Source organism: Bombus pyrosoma, linkage group LG10, assembly GCF_014825855.1.
Source record: "Bombus pyrosoma isolate SC7728 linkage group LG10, ASM1482585v1, whole genome shotgun sequence".
NCBI lineage: Eukaryota > Metazoa > Arthropoda > Insecta > Hymenoptera > Apidae > Bombus > Bombus pyrosoma.
In genome coordinates this window covers 13,939,246-13,961,952 of record NC_057779.1, presented here as the reverse complement: position 1 = coordinate 13,961,952, position 22,707 = coordinate 13,939,246, and the positions used below count along the sequence as shown (strand labels likewise).

Here is a 22,707-nt window from a genome sequence, read left to right as displayed (position 1 = left end):
AAAAACAATACGTTTTAATTTCTGCATTTATAGCGTTGCCTACAAGAAATCTTCAAGTAAGTTCGATCAAATAAAGAAAAGTCTTAAGTTTAACGGAACTTACTTATGTTACGACCCAATATAACGCTGGTAGCGAATGTACCAAGAATGAATGAAGAATTGTATTTGATTGTCTTCTTGCTACTGTAGTCAATTTGTCTGTACAATCTCGTTGGTATTTAATTAGACTTTGCATTTGAATAAAATAACGGGAAAAAGAACGGGTAATAAAATTAAGTATGAAAACAAATGCAAACAAATGTTGGTACGGTATTAAATACATAAATATAATAACAATAAAAATATTCAATCCTCGAATTAATAGCGACGGAAATAATTTTATTGAATATCGGGCTAATAGCAAAATTAACGAACAACATGTTTGCTCGAATCGAAGGTAAAGCTTATCATGAAGGAAGTCGCAGCGTTAGAAAATCGTGATAAAATGACGGTTACGTAGTTGTATTTAATAATTACCAGGGCGATAAATAATAATGATAAATTTTGTTAAATAATAGTAATAAGCAATGGTACCAAGTTGTTTCCGATATTTGCATATCTAATTCGTCTCGGTAATTACTGAATAGCATTTCAGTTTCGAATACTGCATGGCAAAACAACCAACGATATATCATTTTTCTTTCTATCACTTTTTTAACAATCTTCACAGCTAATACATATACTTTTTATATATCCCGTATACTATGAATTTTTCATTAGATGCAAATACATTTTCTCGCAATAAATCTACATATTTTGCTGCTATACATTTTCCTTCGATACTTGGTAACTGTCCAACTTATTTATTACTCAAGTAGCTCCATGCGATATTATCAATTCATCATCGTGTCTTACACTGACAGCTATGTATTCCAAGTAACTTTCGTTTTACCTTTTAGTTCGATATTAATCTAAATTTGGATTCGTTAGCATTGATCATAGATTTATAGAAAGTGACAGTAGTTTGTTATAATATAATCTTTAGCGAAATTTGTACGCTCGCGATCATTTGCTTTCAAGCCGTATTTTTCTAGTTGCTTATATAAGTGTAATACGTAAAATTTGTTGCTTTATCTAAATTCGAGAAGAAATGTTGCGGCATCTTATGTCAAGAACCGAAGGTGGCCGTCAGATTCCGATAGAAAAGCAAAGTAACAATAACTCGATTACAATTATCCGAATTACCTGCTTTAATCTTTTGAGAATTTACTATATTCATTATATTTTATTTTTTTCAATATAAGTTTTCATGACCATTTGTTGAGTAAAATATATGATATTATCTTAAAGCCTTAAAACACCAAATGCATAAGCCTACATAATTATTTATAACAATTTTTTTTGTAACATTAGTTCCATCTACATATTAGATACAATAGACGATACTTTGTGTTTACGAATTTTTTCCTTTTTTGTCTAACTTTAGTGTAAAATTTCTATGGAATTATTGCTCTTAATAAATATAAATAATATATAACTATATTCCTATAAAAATGTAGAATGGATGCAATTTATTTTCGGATACGTACTTAATTGTATTAATTAAATTGTCATTTTATCTGAACCTCCTGTGAAGCTAAATTGCGTATTATAAATTGCGTTTTCCGTTACCCGTATAACGTATGGACTAAATACTCAACGCATAATTACCGTCCTATTTTTTTATTTTAAGAACAGCCTTATTATTCCTAAATACTCTCTTTATCAACCAATTAAGAATAATTCGTGTAATTATATTCCAAATATGTTACTTTTAATGGAGCGATACAAATTACAGGCATCTATTATTCATTTGTTGCTTCTTAATGTTCATTGGCTGCTTTCGTAGAGATATAATTTTCACTAATCTTCTCCTAATATCTGATTCTTGTTGTACTCATTTAAAGAGCTATTAAGAATACCAGTGACAATAATTTACACGTATCTAAAGCATTCTGACCAAAAATGAAACCATAACGTATAAGTTTCGCCGCAAAGTAATGCGTTAATTTGCAAAAAAGGGAGGATAAATGTTGTCAACAACTGACGATACGATGTTTTCAAGTAGTATGAGTCTTGCAGGCCGTACGATCAGTTACCCATGTGTATAAATCTACATTTACAAGTAGCAGTTACCGACAAAAAACATCTTATCTAGATTTCAGTGTTAAGAAATAGTTTATCATTTGGAACTGGAAAGGATTACACGATAAACAGAATTTATAAAGTGAAATTGATAAAGAGAAAAAATAATATAATAATTGGTTTATACAATATTTCGCAGAAACTGTAAACATCCTAACGTTATCCTGCCGCGGGTCGATTGATACGATAAACGCGAATTTTTTTAGACTAACTAAATCGCACGATATTTTAATAATAAAATAAACAAGTAAAGGATTTAGGATTGTAACGAGAACTGTTGAACAGGAAAGTGACGAGACAGGCGCAAAATCTAAGAGTAACTGTCACACGATATTATAATGATAAAATAAACAAAGCATTTTAAGACTGCAAACATTGTAAGTGCCAAAATTGACAAATTTGACTCTTTATTGGAAAGTGTTCTATATATCAGTGAGAATACTCTACTATAGAATTCAAGTGCAATTTCCATCTCTAAATAGTTATTAATAATGCTAGAATATGGTGTTACAACGTTCACTTTTCTGCTTCTGAAAAACTCGTTTCTTGGCACTTACAATGTATTTTCTGTAAGCACTGTTCGTTTAAGATTGTAACGTGGATCGTTCGACAGGAAAGTGACGAGACAGACGGTAGATATGTGGCTGGTCTCGCACGCGACACCAACATCATCGTCGAGCAGCTGCATGGAGCTATCCAGTCCCACCCATGCAGGTGGCACGTCATCTTCCGGCCGGGGTGGTTCTGGCGGATCAGGTGCCACAACGCCTGTTCGAAAAATCTCAGCTCACGAGTTCGAACGCGGTGGTTTGCTAAAGCCGATCGTGAACACGATCGACGGGACGCCCACCTTTCTGAGTGTTTCGCCCGGAGATTCGGGCCAACCAGGAGGTCAGCAGGTTAGCTCGGGAAACGCGGGCAGACCTCAGAGACGGTCCAGACATGAATTGAGGCATCTCGATGAGAAGGATCTCATCTTTGAATTGGTACGTGCTCCAATTGCTTTCGTTGATTTTCTCTTCTTACTCGTCTTCGTTTAATGGTCTGAAACACCTTTTCCTCGCGGAACACCGACAACCTTTCAGCTTCTAAACAGTTATAATTTTATATATGTATAACGTAACGTTTTACAGTTATACAATTTTTAGCTTTTCGAATTGAAAGATTCTGTTCCCTTAATCATTAATTGCTGTCGCACGAAAAATTATTGAAACGTTATTAAGCTTCAGATCTCATACGTACGCAGTATAACTTTTTTATTTCAACCAATTAAAGCAACGTACAGTGCAAGTAAAATTAGACCAAATGATTCGTTGATAATATTCTTCTGTATTATAAGTAAAAATCCCGATAGGATTTAATTTTTTCTTCTTTCACAGTATCGCCGAAGATACCTGTTAACGGTAAATTGGAGTATAAAAATGTTGTATGTAGAATAATCCACAGAAGTGAGCCAAGCTATGATCTTGAAACAGTAGAAGATAAAAAGTGAAATGGTTTCGAACGGTGCATTACGTGATGAATATGTCTTTAACAGAGGTGCAGATCTTTTTAAGGAATTAGAGATCGTCGATATATTTGCGAAATGGAAGTATATTGTTTGTTACGTCGATCGTGTGTTTTGTTCTTTATAAAAATATATCAGTGCACCTGTGTCTGGAAATAATTAAAAGACTGGACAAGGTATCAAAGTAGTAATATGCTAAAATTCGGCAATTAAAAATTTACACTTTTGTATTAAACATTTTTATAGGAAAGGAGGACATGAGAAAATGTACCAAACGTAGTATAGAATTTAAAAGTAGCTCCTTTAAAACTAGATTTTTTGTCTTTTACAAAAGATCTTCGCTTTTAGGTACATGTGCACTATGTGATACATCATTCGAAATCATTGCTTAATGAAATTTTCGTCTACCTTTTGCCGCTTTAAAGCTGTGATTTTGACCCATTTGCAAGGACTACATTTTTCTTCGTGACTCGATACTACAAGTTTGCTTATTGATTCTTTATATTATTGACGATATGCTTAAATATTCTTAAATAAACTTCATTTTGTGTATTCTGTCTTTATTTTACTTACGTACACTACAGTTCTAATCGTCTAATTTCTAGTAAACACTGAAATGTCTACAAATAACAGCAAATTAATGATTATAATAATTGTTAGCTTTCTACGAAGTTAAAGGATAACAGATTTAAATTATTTGCTAAAAGACTTTCCAGGGGTGTATATTTTTTAATTAAATGTACGATTTGCCGATACATTAAATATCAGTCACAGAGCATTTACAAGTAATTGCCAAAGCAATTTATAAAATTAACACACGAACAAACGTTAATTTTTCATGTTGGTCTTTAAAATCAATTTTATCAAATACTCTACCCTATCTACGCAACGATAGCGGTAAAGAGTAAACTCATCGCAGACCTTTTCGTCTGTAATTCTCACTCCTGTTGCTTGAGTTTCGTACTGTTGGAAATAATCAACTGGTTGGATACTTTTAAACGAACGGTACAGTGTACAGACGTAATTACACGGCACTTCAACGATGCTTTTCTTTATCTTCGACTCATCGACAGCTTCTTCTAAAACTTGCAATTTGCTTACTGAGCAACGTTAGAAAGTTTGGTAATTGAGTTTTCCAGTAGTAGGAATTAATTGACGCCTTTGATACAAGGCTACCAAGGCGTAACTAATAGAAGGGACAGAATTCTATTTGCTTTGAAAAATTTATACGCAACAGTACGTTGGGTACAACAGTATCGTTGCAGAGAAAATGGTGTTTCGGCGTGATTTTCCTCGATGCTTGACTTCCATCGAACAATATTCTATGACAACGAATTTGCTTGTAGGTGAAGGATATCTGTAACGAGTTGGACGTGAGATCGTTGTGTCACAAGATCTTGCAGAATGTCAGCACCTTGCTACATGCCGATCGTGGTTCTCTGTTCCTTGTACAAGGCGAAAGAGGCGGCGGTTGCATGCCTTCGCAAAATTACGATTCCTCGTCGAATCATTCGACTGATAATGCAAATCCAGGGAAAACGGGAAACGCAAGCTCCGAGCAACGTGGAACAGGATACTCCAGAAGCAGATGTCTAGTGTCCAAGTTGTTTGACGTATGTTCGAGATCGACGCTGCTCGAAATGGAGAAAAAGGACGAGATCAAAATTCCGTGGGGCACGGGAATTGTCGGTTACGTCGCCGAAAGCGGAGAACCTGTTAACATACCAGACGCTTACAAGGCAAGGGGATTTACTATTTACTTTGCAAAAACCAGTATAAGTTTGTATGACGATATAAAATAGGCATTAGATAACGTAATATATTAGACTGACTATATATGATGTGTTTTTGAAAGTATTTCACAATCGGGGAAACGAAAAAATTTACTATTTACAGAAATAAAAGACAACGATAAGGGATTACAAGATTCCGTTTGAAAATTTAGTCGCAGCCTTCCTGTGCCTTTTACTAAAATTCTACAAGTATCGCCTAGAACATTTTTCTGGATCTCTCTGATATTTTTAACTGTATACAGTCAATAATAACATGATCCGTAGTTTTATTTATATAATATCATCTCTAAATTATACACTATAATTTTATTTGTCTGTTAACTACGTATAAAAGAAACAAAGAGAGGACGTATTTTATTAAATATCAATGTTCTGGAAGAAATATATTATCAGAGAATAATTTAAGCGAAACTGTGTTTCTAATTGTTATTTAAGGACGGATTACCTAATCTTTGCTTTTTTAGGTACAATGTAGGAAAACTGAGCAAACGCCAATAAATTTTGCGCAGGTTAAAGTTGCGTTGGTAGCCGACTAAATTGTGCGTTACGTCTGACGTATCCCCAATATTTTCATCAGTTGTGGCGTAATGCGGTTTTATTGTATAACGAAGCGTTCGTAATATTTTGGCAAATCCAAAACTCTGTGTTTGTAAATCCAAATGCAAACATACGATAAACGCTCGGGTTCTACTTTAGAGTCAAAATTTTTAGTCCGCCACGTAATGTTTGTCCAGTTTTTAATTTCTCACTCTTTTTTTTTGTATTTTCGATAGACGATGCGAAACATATTAATAACTACGGCAAACATATTTACGATTAGTAACATTCTTGCTTTCTAAGGTAAGGAGAAGAGAGGCATTGATTGTTCCAGTTTTGTATATTTTAGAACTTTAGAAGTTTTATTCGACATTTTCATTTCCAACACCTTGAAATATGTCGGTTTCAAATCCTATTTAGATTACATAATCGCTAGACCAATTTACCGAATATCCATATCTGGACAAATTGTAAACTCGAGGATAGAAAAAAATCAATTTAGATTTTTTAGTGTAATAAATCTATGCTCCGTAATATAATCGTGATGCAGTAATTTGAATGAAAAAGATGAAAATTATACGGAACACGTTAATACATTAAATATTTTAGATCAGCATCATTACAATATTAATACATAAAATGTCAAACTAGTGAAAATTGAAAACTAATTAGAATTCACAGAGAGCATTCGTTGTAAGGACTTCAGTCTTGAAAATTTAAAATGTTTTTATTTTTTTTTAAGTATTGTATGCTTATCAAATATTCTTTCGTCTTATATTTCGTGTACCATGAGCGTAAGACGTATACTAACATAATTAATCTATAATTAATTAGTGTAATATTACCAATACCTCAAAAATAATTGAAATAGAAGGATCAAAGATTATATGTAAATCAAGTAACCCAATATGTGTAAATATTACAAATTAATCTTTTTTTAAATATTAAATAACATAAAATACGACAGAATAATAATGTTCGTTAAAATTACATTTCGTTTATTTCCAATTGTGAATTTTATTTCATTTTATTACCTTTCTGAAGTTACGTAGTTCTATTTCTTATTCCAATGAAAACTGGTAACAGCTAAAGCACATTATTAAAGTTCTTGAAATCTTATTTCGTTACAGTTCTCCAACTTCAAACTATCGACGTTTCCATTAAATTTTTTAATAATCAATTACTCATAACGTTTTAAGACATCGTATTTCTGAAGTATCTAAGTTTAATTAAATACTTAACTTATTTTAGTTTTAATTACCGCGAAACTAATAACTATCAAGAATTACATTTGAGTTTCGTACTTATATATCAATATTTAAAAGATCTTATTTTATTTATTTATCGTTGTCCCATTGTACTTTCTTTGTATAACATTACCAACGATAAGTGATTTTACTACGGCAATTATTAGTCCCTAGACATCAGATCTACGTATTATCAGTTATAATTTATTTCTCTATGAAGAGTTGAAGATTTGTTACAGAGAATTGATTCGTCGATTTCACGTGTATTGCAAAATAAAATTTGACTGCTAGATCGATACAAAATATTAAAATTTTGGCTCTGTATCAAGCTGAGTAACAAATATTTTAATTGATATTTACATATTTAAAAGCTATTGTACGGTTTCTTAATTTTGTTCCTCTATCATCTCTAATATAATATAGTTCTAAAATTTCAAATCTGTTTATAGTTTATTATTGCGTCGATGCGATAAATTACTATACATCTAAACATGTGTTAGTGGTGACAATTGTACGAACGATATCAATAGTCGATGTACATTGTTCGAATAATTGAAATCTATGACACGTACAATTTCTAACTAATGACACAATGAAGACAGTGTTCATTGTTCCAATAAAAAATCGTATGCGTCAACAATAGCAAAGCACTCTTACGTAACTTTTATAGTAGAAGCAAAGAGAAGTATAAAAGACGTGTGTCGTTCGAATAATTCAAGTGGAGCTGTGTATATATACGTTTGCACAAGGACTGGATTTGAAAATTAGTGCTACTCCTCGCATCAAATAACTATCCAAAACATTATTTATTGTGTCCTGTAATTATTCCTTATATGTTAATAAATATAATATGTTCTTAGGACGCGAGGTTCAATCGTGAAATTGATGCATTAACGGGATACAGAACCAGAGCCCTTTTATGTATGCCAATAAAGGATTGCAACGGAGATGTTATTGGAGTTGCACAAGTTATCAACAAACTCGGTGGTGAAAGTCAATTTACTACGCAAGACGAAAAAATTTTCGCTGGATACCTGCAATTCTGTGGAATTGGATTAAGGAATGCGCAGCTGTATGAAAAAAGTCAATTAGAAGTGAAAAGAAATCAGGTCAGTTGATGAAGAAACGGAATATTCTGTAACTGGTGAAATTACACGCGTGTAACAAGTAACAAATAATGAAACGATATAAGGAATAATGCATAAATTATTCATAATCTCGTGTTTATGGTCTTTCCATCTTCTTTTGTGCCTTTGATACAAGCTGGTGATTTTAAACCCGTGTTTTATTCGCTACTGTAGGTTCTGTTGGACCTGGCTAGGATGATTTTCGAAGAGCAGAGCACGATAGAACATATGGTTTTAAGGATTCTAACGCACACGCAATCCTTGATACAGTGTCAACGAGTACAGGTAAACGCGTTCTCCTTCTCGGGTATATACGTGCTTTGTATCGTATACAGAGAAGAGAACATTTTTAATGTAAAATCCAATATTCTGTGCAGGTTCTTCTCGTGCATAAGGCATCAAAGGGCAGTTTCTCACGAGTGTTTGATTTCGAGGCGAACGACCTCACCGGCGAGGATTCAGATTCTCGCACTAGGTGAATGAAGTTTGTAATTACGTTCTCATTTCTCTTCACTCAATTACCAGCAATAATTCAATTTCCTCGGAAACCTTATATGTATTCGGTTTTGTTCACGCAGTCCATTCGAGGGCAGATTCCCTATAAATGTCGGCATCACTTGTTATGTCGCTACTACCGGCGAGGTAAATGCACTGGTTAACAGAGCAATGTATTATCATAATAGTTTGTCCGATTTCACAATTTATAACCGAAAATATTTTATTGCGTTTCCTTAGACCGTGAATATACCGAACGCCTACGAAGATCCAAGGTTCGATCCTTCAGTAGATGATGGTTCTGGTTTTAGACATCGTACTATTCTCTGCATGCCCATCAAGAACTCGTCGGGTCAGATTATCGGCGTCATTCAACTCATCAACAAGTTCGACGATCTTCTCTTTACGAAGAATGACGAGAACTTCGTCGAGGCATTTGCTATTTTCTGTGGCATGGGAATTCACAATACGCACATGTAAATATGCAAGAAATAAACTGTTGAAATCGTTTGATAGTTAATCGATTGGAACGAATGAATTCCCTAGGATTGATTTTGTTTAATCATTTCTTTAGGTATGAGAAAGCTGTAATAGCGATGGCCAAACAGAGTGTCACGTTAGAAGTGCTCAGTTACCATGCTTCCGCATCATTGGAAGATGCACAAAGATTAAGGGTAAGTCTAGCTTTATAAGCTGGATATATTAAAGATCAAACGTATTTGACTTTTCTTTTACTTCTTCTCTAAAGAATTCGAAAATTACTGTTCAATGACGTTCACGTACTTTATATAGCACAAAATAAATCTGATTCCCAATTCTAGGGTTTAAGAGTGCCTTCTGCAGCGTATTTTAAATTGCACGATTTTAAATTCGATGACATTTATATGGAAGACGATCAAACTCTAACAGCGTGTCTTCGAATGTTTTTGGATCTTGACTTCGTAGAACGTTTTCATATCGACTACGATGTTCTTTGTCGTTGGCTTCTTAGTGTAAAAAAGAATTACCGAAACGTCACATATCACAATTGGCGTCACGCGTTCAATGTGGCGCAAATGATGTTTGCCATTCTAACTGTGAGTAAACGTAATGCCATTAAGTTTAAATTGAATGGAATTATGTCAAAAATAAATTTGTATTATTTTTTAGGCCACACAATGGTGGAAAATTTTTGGAGAAATTGAATGTCTCGCGTTAATTATTGCTTGTTTGTGTCACGATCTGGACCACCGGGGTACGAATAATTCTTTCCAAATCAAGTAAGTACAAACGTTCCGAGGAGAAAACATATTTTTGCTTCAGTAAAAAATTAAGGTAATACAAACGGGGAAAATCTTTGACTAACAGAGCCTCTTCGCCATTGGCGCAGCTTTACTCAACATCAACGATGGAACATCATCACTTTGATCAGTGTCTTATGATATTAAGTAGTCAAGGAAATCAAATTTTATCAAATTTATCTCCCGAAGAATATTCTCGTGTGGTAAAAGTTCTCGAAGAAGCAATCCTCTCTACCGATTTAGCGGTTTACTTCCGAAGAAGAGGGGCTTTCCTTACCTTAGCTCAAGGTGAAAGTTACAATTGGGCTTACAGTGATCAGCGAGAACTTTTAAGAGGGATGTTGATGACCGTATGTGATTTGGCAGCCATAACTAAGCCTTGGGATGTTGAAAAGAGAGTGGCAGAATTAGTTAGCAGCGAATTTTTTGAACAAGGAGATATCGAAAGGCGGACTCTCAATATCACTCCTATTGTATGTATCGCTAAATTAAGCTTTAGTATTTAATTATAACGTAGTTATAAGTAACAGGAAACAATGTAGACATTAACCTAGTTATAAAAGACAGTAATTAAAATAACAGCATTAGATGTATTATGTATCTTTCTAAGTGAAGTTTTTGTAGAGAAATGAATTTCTCTATCGCGCATTATTAAATATAATATAATATTAAAGTACTAGAAAATCAGACCTAATGATACGTAACATTTAAAATTGAAAAGATTAATTCTTTGATTTTTGAGTAATTGTATACAAAAACAGTAAGAACAACATGTTACGGTAAACCAATAATTCTTGTTCTTACTAGTAAAAATCTGTGGTATCAACTAAAGGTATATTTAACAGAAGTCATTATTGAATTTTTATAGATAAACCATTTGCTACTTAATATATCTTGTTTTATTGTAATCCAGCATGATATAATATATTATTTTATAACTAATAATTTTCTAATTATTACTACTACTAACAGTTATAATTTATTTCTGCTTACAATATTGTACATATTACAATTACATAGTTAATTATTCATGATTCAAAAATAGCACCGTTACTCATATGATATTGCAGGACATTATGAACCGGGAAAAGGAGGACCAACTGCCAATGATGCAAGTTGGCTTCATCGATTCGATATGCCTCCCTATTTACGAGGTAACTAGCTTTCTACGCTACCGACAATAGCAAAATACCATCTAAAAAGCAATCATATTTGTTACAATTTTTAACTTATCGTTAAATCACATTATCGATCATTTATGTTAATACACTAGTAAAAGAAATATAATAATAGGGTAATCTAGACAATTGCTTCAACTTATAACTCTGTTACCGGTACAGTTGCAGAAATATATTAAAAGAAAAAGGTTATGTTTTTTTCTTTTAGAACTTAAATGGTACATGTGCAATCAACAGTTACGTTACTTTTTTAAATGGAAATGCATACATTTTTTCACGTAGATACATTCCGTTTGTCATTCTACGTAAAAAAGGCAATACTTCAGTAAGTACAGTTGTAAAGAAACTATTAATAATCGTGATATTTAAAAAAAAGTATCTTTATCGAAGGAGATTCTCAAACGCTTCATGACGATTCATCGCTTCAAATCCCATAAATTCTTCAGCGGATGCAACGCAACGGATAATATTGCAGTGTGCTGCAATAACCGGAGATCACCTTAACTCAGTTATAGAAACAATTGGAAAGTGTTGTCTGAAATGTTTACAGTGCAATGGAGAAGCATTTGAGCATCTTCTTCAATAAAGACATTTTTTAAAAATATCTCGGTAACTAATTTTTTCACCATTGTACGCCAATAGCTTTCTACGTAGAACAAATAAGAGGACTCTGTCTATGTAAAAGGATATAAATTTCCATTTAGAAAAAGAATACAGTTGTTGATTGCACATTCACCGTTGCAGTTCTAAAAGAAGAAAGAAGACATGGTCCCACGAATGTGTAGTACTCTTTTCACCTCTCCATTCGTCTCTCTCTTTTAACACTTTTCTGTAACTTCATTGGTAAGGAAGTTATAACTCGAATCAATCGTGTGGATCACCCTGTATATTAACATTAATGTAGCGTTCATAAAATCAGAAATGTTGTAAAAAATTATACTGTCTTTTCAAATAAACTAATATGTTTTAGCATTATATCCATCTGCAATATTATATACAGTTTTGTTGCTTTCACGTTACGTTATTTCACTACATTAAATATGGGGGAGAAGGTTCACGAATTTAATATTTATCTATTATAGTAAATACACAACGTTACTTAATAATGATTCGCAAAATGATATAATAATTTCACTAGAATCGAAATTGACTTGCCACTTTTCTATGATTTCTTTATCATCTCGTTTCATTAATATACGATAGTCTTCTATTTATTTCCTTTATGTTAGTTTATCGCAATGCTTTCTACTTTTCGTAATAATCTCATCTTGCCTGAATTAATTACACGCTGTTAGTTTCGATAGATTAGTATTTGGATCTTTGTTATTTCAACACGTTACAAATATTTCCTGCTATTGTTAAACCGAACGTCCTTAAATATAAAGTGACTTTTTGTAAATAGGCATTCGCTTTGTTATCGGATAAATTGGAACCGTTGGTCGAAGGTGTTAGAAAGAACAAACAACATTGGCTCGAGATCGCGGAATCCAAATGTAAAACAGACAACTGTACGAATCATGATAGGACGCTGTCAGTGTCCGATACTGAAGAAACTAGGGAACAGGCGGACCAGTAGTCATTATTTCAATGGACGCGGAAACATGAAATGGAGACAAATGTACACGGATAGTTTCTACCTGTTTTTTTAGAACGAAGAATAAACAGAACACGATGTCAAAGGGAGCAGCAGATGATGATCACTGTCATACGTTTGAAGAGCTTCACACCTTCGTCTCGATACTAGGTATTACAAACATCGTGAGTTAATTTATTCATTTATATTAATCATCGCGGCACGTTCTTTGTATCTATGGTTCATAGTATTACAAGTATAAAGAAAAAGTTCTTCAAAGCCATATGTAAAACTTCGTTTGTTTCGATGGATCGTTAATCGTATGTGTTGAGTGTTTGCCAGTTTTATTTATTTGCATGCGATTCCAAGTCGAAAATTAATGCAAATAATTCATCCTAAAAGAATAAAAATTATTTCTAGCCAGATTATCGTGTACGCTTTATACGTTGGTCGATGAAATCAGAGAAATCAAGGAGGCTGAAGGTGATTAGTTTAAGACGATCGAGAAGCTTCGTCCTCTCTAAAAACAGATCAACCCCGAGATGCTACTCTTGTACCTGATCGTATTGTACGTATACTTACTATGGCAGATCTTTGATGTCCAGAGAGGACGAAGAAGAAGAACGATAAAATATGAGAAATCCAATAGGATAGTAGAAGCTTCTTTTCTCTTCGTGTGCGAATTCTATTGCGAATTGAAGACCTGTGACTTGTGACATATTTTATGCTTTTACGTATAAATATAATATCGACGATAAATTATGGCAATGTATTTTTCAGCAGATATATATAAAATTGCGCAATTCACTAGAATTTCGTGCGAGGGATGAAATAACGGTGCTATCGAAGTAGATAAAATAGTACTGTTCGCTCATTAAACGCTTTTTTTCTTCCTTCTTTTTTCGTTCGTAGAACTGATAAAATGACAATGACATTGTTTTGTTCAAAAATCTAAACAAAACCTTTCGCGAAACGAGATGGAACGAGTAAAAGCGCGAAATTGAATTTTGAATACGTATTGAAATTAAAATGCGTATTATCAAAGTATGTATTGCTTGATCAAAGAGTGGCTTGTTGAAAATTTACTTCCATTTTTCTCATTATACGTGTAATTATAATATGTTGTAGATATGTCCGTTTGCAGTATTTTAAGCGATAAGAAAATGACGTTATTTTTATTTTTGTTAACAGGGAACATTGATAGTTATACAAATTTTATACGAGTATGGCTTATTAAATTCTTAGTAAATAAGAAATGAAACTGTAAATACAACAAAGTATGTAGAAAAATGTTTATAAGATGTTAAGCATGTGTGTATATGAATCTCGTTCTTTGACAAAATTACAGGTCTTCAATTATAGCGAGACAGATGATTCCACGATAATTACGTAAATGTGGGTAAAGAATACACAGGTCTGTCTTGAGATCGCGTTTACAGGGAACTTGTCTCCGATTTATGGACTCGTCCGACCAAGATCGAGTCTTTCGTGTAATTATATAATGTATTCATAAACCAAAGTGTACGTTTATACATAAAGATCAATCGTGATTTTTATTACTCAATACCGCAACGATTTTAAATGCTGTTGCGCGTGCTAATTATTACGATTAGTGATTAGATGTAACGGGAATTAATTTTCTCGTTGCTTATCTTGCTTATCTTGAATGTTTTGTGACATCGTTTAGATTCGAGTAATCGTTTTCCTCTTCGCGCAAAGCTATCGTTTCAGAGTATAACAATTAAAATCTAGGAAATATTTGTAAGAAACGCCACGTCTGTATAATATGTGTCTCTATAATTTCGGATAGACAAGTTCTTGTTATATCCTAAAGGCATATTAACGATTATCATAAATTATGGATCAAAAGAATGAACATATCATTGCGATTTTATTAATGTTGTTAAAAATTCTGACTTGTGTGTTATATCAGTGATCCGTACACTGGCACACACACATCGATATATCGAGGCTTGGAACTAAATAAATGACGTTAAAAGGCGAAGTTTAAACACGTTTGGCTAGGCGGTGCGTCGCAAGCATGATACTTTGGTAAATTTTTTGTTTACTAAATATCCATTTGTATCATCGAAGGATACTCATTTTTTGGGAGGCTTCTCTCGATTTCGCAGTGTTGCATATTGTCAGAGTTACATATCCAACCTCAAGGTAGAAACGTAGCTTTGCGAAGACGAAAACACTTCAGGATTCGTTCGCGTGTGATCATTACTTATATTGGTAGTCTGTATTTTATATATGTTCCTTTCATCGTTCTGATGTTCTTTTTTTCTTTTTCTAATCGTTAATGAATTGTCAATTTTAACGATTCCATAATTGGAGTAGGAATGTGTAAGAAGTGTGATAAAAATTATTCCGCGTGTCTGTTACAGTGCGAGTGAATGTTATGCCGACAGAAGCGATATAATGTACAGTTTTCGTGTAAATTATTGATACGTCAAAATGAAGTTGTTTAGCGTGTATGTTGTTTACGTTATGATTTAACATATAGTATGAGAGTCATATATTATACCGAACATTTAATATATTAAAACAAGACTAAATTATGTGATATATCTATAACTTATCTTTAGTCATTTTATTTTCCCGTTTTTCAAATCATATCCTATAGATTGAATGCACCAGTAAATATTACTATTAATACATACATACATACATATATGTACGTTTAAACCTAGTCTTATAGAAGATTATTTTCGAAAATTTACCTCTGCAATATCGATGCGATATTTTCACGCTTAAAATTTATGTAGATTCTTCAATTAATATTTACTTTATTCTACCATGTGTTTCTATTATTAAAAAATCACTGATACATTTACTTCTGAGTTTGTTCGTTAACACGTAAATTTTAATACGTGACAATAATTTACACGCTTGCGTTTCTTTTTTTTTTTTTTCTTTTCGTTATTTTGACAATCAGAAAGCGTTCTTTCTCCGTTATTTCTTTTAAACTTTCGAAGGAAATATTCGTATTGCATGGAATTACAGTATTCTTAATATATTAATGTATCATTGAGTTTCGCGAAAGTGTCTATGTTAAATAAAGAAACCATATAAATATTTTATTCAACTTGATACACGAATTGATTCAGTTTATTCCTACGGTTTACCGTATCTAATACTCTAGATAATCTAGACAGTATACCGTCGAAAATATGTTTGTTACCATATACTGTCTGGAACTAACTTGTTATATTAAAGAAAGAAAAGAAAAAAATTATCCAGATAGTAATATATAAAATTTTCGAACTACAAGTTCACCGCAAAGTTCATTGCCCCGATTTACGTATATCCCGCTTCAACTAAAAATACGGAGTCCATCACCTGTTGCCTTTCTCTTGACAAAAGGAAGATATATGTATGTATATACGATTTTACTAAATTATGACGATCTAATTATACAATGAAGATAAAAAGTCAAATGAAAGGTACAATTGTGCTAGATGTAAATATTAAAATTTATACGTATATGTATAGTCATCATTTTTCAATCTCTACATTTTAATCTTTTCAATCCGCAATATTCCGCTTGTTCTACATATTTCAACTGTCAGAAGCATTCTCGATGTCATGTAACTGGATAATATACGGCGTATATGGATTATCAATTATAAATTTGATGTTAAATAGTAAAGATATAAAAATAAAATATGCAATTGGTACCTTTTGGTATTAATTCTTCTTAAGCGCAATACAATACAAAGTCTTGATCCGTCATTTGAATAGAACGACTAATTGTACTTTAAAACGTCACCTTAACGGACTGATGACTCATAGCCAGAGAAGGTATGTACGATCATAGAGGAGGCCGGATCAATAGTTGACAAATTGTATTTTGCAATGTGGGTCAATCGGTGACACGTAACGACAACATGATGTTGCAAGCTTGTCTCGATGGACCTTGATTACCGATGCCAGAACCATCATGAAAAATAGCCAACAAATAATATTTTTGTTACAGTTTCAAATTAAAGGTAACATCGATTAATAAAATCGAAAATAAAACATTCGGTTACTCTTGAGTAGGTTGACGATTTATTTTTTCTTCGAAATTCTTTTGGAATTACCAGTTAACACCGTGGTATGGTAAAATGTATATGTCTATACAAGGTATATACAATGATAAGAATACATCGAACGAGCATTATTACCAATATACTTTAATAACAACAAAAGTTTGTAAATCGTAAAAATTGGATTTTAATATCGATCAAGGAATACCGATACGATTGTATCCTCTGGCTAACTAATATTGCGTACAACTGATTGTCAATAATAAAACGTTTATCCTCGTCGTATTGTTTACAAAAATAGAATGATTATCGGTATCTCGCAGCGAGATGCGTGTCAATGAACATTTTCGTTAAACGGCTCGTTTGAATTTCAGATTTCGCACGACCGACAACATGATTTCATTTCCGGAATTGACAAGGCGTTCACGAACTTCGCAGTGCCTCAAACGCTGTATAGCTTCGCCATTCACTTTAGTCACTATGTCGCCAGCTTTTAACCCAGCTTGATCAGCCAATCCCCCGAGAGATACCTTTTAATTAAAAGAAGACGTTTTATTTGATTAAATTTCAATGACTATTCGAACATTGCATACTTTTACTAAAACGTTACTACAGTCACATATTTTTACATGCGTTGTAGATACCGTCACAGCAACTGCTACAACTTGCAAGATTGTAATCGAATAAAAAAGCTTCAGAGAAAATGAATTATCGAAGTGATTATAGCGAAGTCGAATTTTGTTATTAGAGATCTCGCCGTGGAAACTCGAGGTAACAGCGAAATGCAAGCCAAGGACGAAACTACCGCCGACGAAAATTTGTTGAGATTCACAAATATCCAGCAGTTTCTCATCTACGATTCGATTAATGATTTCCTCTTTTCTCCGAACGATGTTCCACTGGGCCGGCCGTAGGATTCAGGCCGAAGGAAAACGAGGTCACGCGATCCGATACGAATGCAATGTCGATAAAAATCTCTAAAGCAGAAAACGTGAATATTTTCCGCGACTGTTTTTCCAAATATACGATATTATCGAGTCGTGGCGCGATCCACGCTTCCAATCGAAAAACACGATGTATTTAACACGTATGAGAATTATTAACAGGCTTACTATCGCGATTATTGTACGATTGCAATGAATATTAGTAGATTAGAGTAGAGTACATGCTATACATTACTCTGACAACAGTCATCGGAAAACTAAAGTCAGCCCCTCCGGACAATCGAAAGCCCCAAGCTTGATTGCTGCTTCTAGAGAGTTTTATATCAACGTCCATAGTAATTGAAAGATGATCGCCTGTAACAAAGACACGAGATTTAATAATATAATTGAAAACAGTTGCAAATTAATGTACAGTAATAGGAATCGTTAAAGTACAGTAACCTTTCTTCTTTGAAACTGTTGTAAAAAATAAATTACGTAAAAAGAATTTTGAAAATTTACCGTAAAGTGAAATTAGGATAAAGATAAACTGTATATTGAGAAATGTTTTTTATCACCGATAGATAATTAATTCGTTTCAGTTTTTTTTTCTATTTTAATATCGATCGTTTGGATATTACGTATCGATCTTTTTTTCACTGTGAATATCTTAGGTCTTAGAAATTTAAGCTGGAATATCTCCCTTGAGTATTTCCTCTCAGTAAAAGTAACGTTTAACTGTGTTATCAGAGAATGTTACTATACGCGCTATTGGAAAGTTTTCAAGGCACAAGGATGAAAAAGTTAACAAGAATCTTGCAATTAATCGACCGATCGTTTAACGATTTATCGGAAGTGGAGTTTGTAGGAAAGTTTCTTAGTCGATTTATGAGATACGATGTAGGAAGAAAGTCAGTCAAACATTTCCACAAATTGGACGATCGAGGCAGTACCTTCCAACGTTTTATGTGGCGTTGACGAAATTAAAAATAGAAATGTATATGTACTAGCAGTTTCAATTTATAACGAACATAAAATTGGTGACGGAGGTTCTACCCTTTAGCCTAATCGAATCCTCGTTTAATTAGAAACTTCCCTAATCACGAAAGTGAATGTTCACAAAGGCAACTCAATTTCAAATAGATCGATTTTAATTCTTCTAAACGTAAATATCACGTAACTTATTTGTGGTAGAAATAACACCGTACGTAAAAAGATACGGGATTATTAGAAGATTACGGGAAGAAATTATTATATTTGAAAAACTAAGGATCCGAGTCATCAGTTAACTCGATTAACAGATAGCAATAGATGATTATAAACAAAGTTGAACGCGTTAATTTGATATACTTAAACCCGTGACTCGTTAAGTGTCTCTTGTGAGTGCAAAATTGTGTATAATATTTTTTCGAATATCCATACGTCGTGTCAAACGCTTGTTCGATTTATCGATACTGAAAACCAATTATTAACACACCATGTCTCGTTGTTTATGATTTTTTAATCACACGTGATCTTTACTCCATTTTTTTATCGCGCTTAGCGAAGTTTGTTTATTTGAAAATCGATTTATTTGTACGTAAATGCTCGCAATTCAAGCGTTACACAGTGGCAGACAGATGGAAGAAAAGAAATCAATTTCTTTCACTCACCTCAAGTAATACGACAATACGAAAAAATCCTTCGAATTTCGATAAAAGGATACGAACTCTGAAGAAGCTCGATCAAAGAGCGAAATGTCGCGGAGACAGATATCCGTCGATAGCATGTACGATGTGTCACGAGTATGCGCACATAAATAAACGATGGCCAATGCCCGAAAGCTGATCATGACTTAATTCGCTATATCACCATTCGCACTATTCTAGAGCAAGTGCAGCGAATACAATGCCGTGGCCAGCTTCGAATTTCGTACTATAGACACATTATACCCTACATACTATTTCAGATGCAACAAGCGTTGCGAGACCGTGCTAGACATGCGGCTGAAACCAAACACACTCCACCCCTTTCTAATTGCATTTATCGGTTCTATCTATACGGGTTGTAGTTCATCGTTTAATAAATTGAATTTTTAGATGTATCGAATATCGTCAATTTAACGTAATGGAACGGTTTCGTCCTTTCAATTAATAAACTTATAATGTCAACGCGTTTGTTGGAAAAGCCGCGAAAGTCGATACAACGCGTTAAACACGCAGAGACATGAAATGAATCTCAAGTATGCCACTGGTCATAAAATTGAACAACTAAAAAAGTTCTATTTCATTCGTCGAACGCCGTGAACACACAAAGTAAACATGTCTGTTTTATCATCAAAATCGATTACACAATGTTAATTTCATGACATTAATTGGATGAATATCTTGTGATGTTAACCCGGTCGATTCATAATTATCTCGGCATAAGTGTGCAATGTTTCGAACAAAAATTAATTGCGTTTCATTAGTTTAATGTACCGTGTATGAAAGAATCGCCGCGGTGTACGGATATCTATTTTAGAAAAGCGATGCAAGATATTATTTTTATGTATATAATGTATTTATGTTAGTATATTTTGTAAAGTTTGCTTCACACGTAAGATCGGTAAAAAGGTACTGTATTACCATAATTACTAGGCCCTTATATTTCTCCGAGATAACGAAAAGCATCATTAAGTATTTCCTTCACTTCTTAAGAACAGCTTCTCATTGAAATGCTGAAGTACCGCTACGAGTACTGGGTACTTGTTTCTAAGAACGAGTCACACAGTGCAATATTGGCCGTTTCAACGGTCTAGTCGATTCAAAGGCGCACCTATTTTAAGGTTTAATTGGCCGAAATAAAATTGTTTGGTACAATAAATTTACTGCCGATTTACGTTCAACTTCGGCTTTTACTATACTATTGTATGTTTCGGAAAATGGCATTCGTTTTAAAGCGAAGGAAGCGTGATAATTCTATTCTCATGTAGACTAAAAAATAGACCTTTTTAGAAAGAAATTAAAATATTTTGAGATAGTGCAGAAATAGAACTGTATAAATTTTATATACAGGTCTATTTATTATTCGCATAAATTCTAGGTATCTTAGAATTTTGTACTGTACTTTTAACAAAAACGGAGCCAATATAGACATAAATATTGATGAATCAGTAAAAACCAATTGTAGAATTTCATTTTCTACCAAGCCATTTATAGAGGCACCTAATTTCATTCGTTAAATAACTAATTTTTCGATACAACGGAATACTGACGTACTTTGGTAGAGAAATGTCAATAATTTTTTGAACCGTGAGTATTTATTTATATATATATATTTATATAAAGTTTTCATATATCTTGCAAGTTATTCAATTTACTGCGCAATTAACTGTGCAATTAGAATTTTATAAATTCTACAAGAATCCTCCGACTATCAAGGACCAATCCAGATATAGTTAAACATTAAATTAGTGTTCAATCTGCAAGGATATCATTCGTTTATAAAATATGTATATATATCATAGTTTATAGTATAAATATACGAATAAATTACTTTCATTATTCATAACTTATTTTATCATCCATGGTTATTAGATACTACATCTATTAATTTCTTATTTATCAGATCGCACCGAAGAGGAAGTTTAGAGAGAAGACAAAAGATTTCTTATATAATTAGAATAAAAAATTATGTACGATATGAGAAATAAGAGAAAGATGATAATCGTCATCATCACACGTACCAACTTTATAGTTCCACAAAGGGATTAGTAATGTTTAATTTGCATCCTACTATAGATTTCTTTATCAACTTGAAATAGCTATAAGTAGTTTTTTATGTTAAAAAAAGAAAAAGAAAAAACAATGAAACTATGACTGTTAAAAAGAGAAGAAGAAAGAAGAATGAAACTATGAATCAAGATTAAAAGATTGGATTAAAGATAAGGTTCAAAACATCAGTTATTGGTTAAAAAATGAACTTATCAAACTTTGAACGTGCTTTGTATAAAATCATAATCTATTTTCGAACATTGTCCTTTTTCAATTTCAATTGATCAAATTTTGTCAGCGGTGCTGGTTATATAATGCGATCCTCATTATTTCTAATTAGTTTTCATATATCTTGTAAACTATTTAACTGTGCAATTAGAATTCTATAAATCCTACAAGAATCTTTCGACTGTCAAGGACCAATCTAGACATAGTTAAACATTAAATCAGCGTTCAATCTGCAAGAATATCACGCGTTTATAAAATTAGGAGTGGAGTAATTAATTATACGATACCAGTGTAAGATAAGAGTGTAGCGTAAACTTATAACTTAAGATATATCAATTAGTGGATAAGCCGTACTAGTTTGCATAAAATGGAATGTAAATATTTTAGCGTGAGAAATATCGAGAAATTACAAAATAATCATCAGTTCTGTTGTATATAAACAAATTTTAATTCATACCATACATATAAACTCAACTAAACCAGAATAGACTAGAACGAAACTGAAAGCTGTTCTTTTAATTCAAGCGTAAAACCATTAACGAATAGTTTTTCGAAATGACTATCTATAAACAAGGACGTTTATTTCGAATAATAAAAACGAACACAGAATCGATCTCCATATAGAAGAAACGAAAAAATTCTGCAATTCACCATTGTATCGAGGGGCAACGTTTTATCATAGAACGATAGAGCTTTTCAAATCGTTTCAACGTTTTCATCTAATTGCAATCAAACAAGAAATGTGCTAGTTGCTCCAAACCACCCTATAGAGAGGCGATGGGCCACGTAGCTAGGAGATCCGTGGTTATGGGCGGCGTGGCGAGGCGAAGAGAAGCGACGCAGCCCGTACCCGTGGTGAATTTCCTCGAGTGGAGGCAAAGTTTGATT

The 22,707-nt window shown here is 33.1% G+C and overlaps 2 protein-coding genes across 13 annotated transcripts in view; one reads left to right on the top strand and one right to left on the bottom strand.

Annotated features, from left to right (window-relative positions):
• LOC122571844 (dual 3',5'-cyclic-AMP and -GMP phosphodiesterase 11-like) overlaps nt 1-15,480 on the top strand; it is a 151,091-nt gene extending 135,611 nt beyond the window's left edge. For 8 of the 12 annotated variants that reach the window (XM_043736075.1, XM_043736077.1, XM_043736074.1 and 5 more), the window contains 13 exons: nt 2,777-3,149; nt 5,017-5,409; nt 8,108-8,356; nt 8,549-8,659; nt 8,752-8,849; nt 8,953-9,016; nt 9,110-9,345; nt 9,444-9,543; nt 9,691-9,945; nt 10,019-10,128; nt 10,217-10,622; nt 11,220-11,303; nt 12,730-15,480. In XM_043736075.1, coding sequence (XP_043592010.1) covers nt 2,777-3,149; nt 5,017-5,409; nt 8,108-8,356; nt 8,549-8,659; nt 8,752-8,849; nt 8,953-9,016; nt 9,110-9,345; nt 9,444-9,543; nt 9,691-9,945; nt 10,019-10,128; nt 10,217-10,622; nt 11,220-11,303; nt 12,730-12,903 — 2,653 coding nt within the window. In that variant the 3' untranslated portion in view covers nt 12,904-15,480. The remainder of the gene's footprint in view (nt 1-2,776; nt 3,150-5,016; nt 5,410-8,107; nt 8,357-8,548; nt 8,660-8,751; nt 8,850-8,952; nt 9,017-9,109; nt 9,346-9,443; nt 9,544-9,690; nt 9,946-10,018; nt 10,129-10,216; nt 10,623-11,219; nt 11,304-12,729) is intronic. The other 4 variants (XR_006318253.1, XR_006318250.1, XR_006318252.1 and 1 more) reach the window with 4 other exon arrangements.
• Nucleotides 15,481-16,933: 1,453 nt separating this feature from the next.
• On the bottom strand, nt 16,934-19,661 carry LOC122571848 (PDZ and LIM domain protein 4-like). Its single transcript, XM_043736083.1, has 3 exons — nt 19,510-19,661; nt 18,114-18,232; nt 16,934-17,464 (listed from the first exon to the last, which is right to left on the bottom strand). The coding sequence occupies exons 2-3, from the start codon at nt 18,210-18,212 to the stop codon at nt 17,285-17,287; spliced, it is 279 nt and encodes a 92-aa protein (XP_043592018.1). The 5' UTR covers nt 18,213-18,232; nt 19,510-19,661; the 3' UTR covers nt 16,934-17,284.
• Nucleotides 19,662-22,707: the final 3,046 nt, after the last annotated feature.

Bases quoted from the DNA above. Each gene is read 5' to 3' on its own strand.
- LOC122571848 (XM_043736083.1), bottom strand. From the start codon at position 18,212: ATGGACGTTGATATAAAACTCTCTAGAAGCAGCAATCAAGCTTGGGGC. The intron at 17,465-18,113 runs GTAATGTATAGC...TTTAATTAAAAG, and splicing joins TTCCGATGACTGTTGTCAGA to GTATCTCTCGGGGGATTGGC.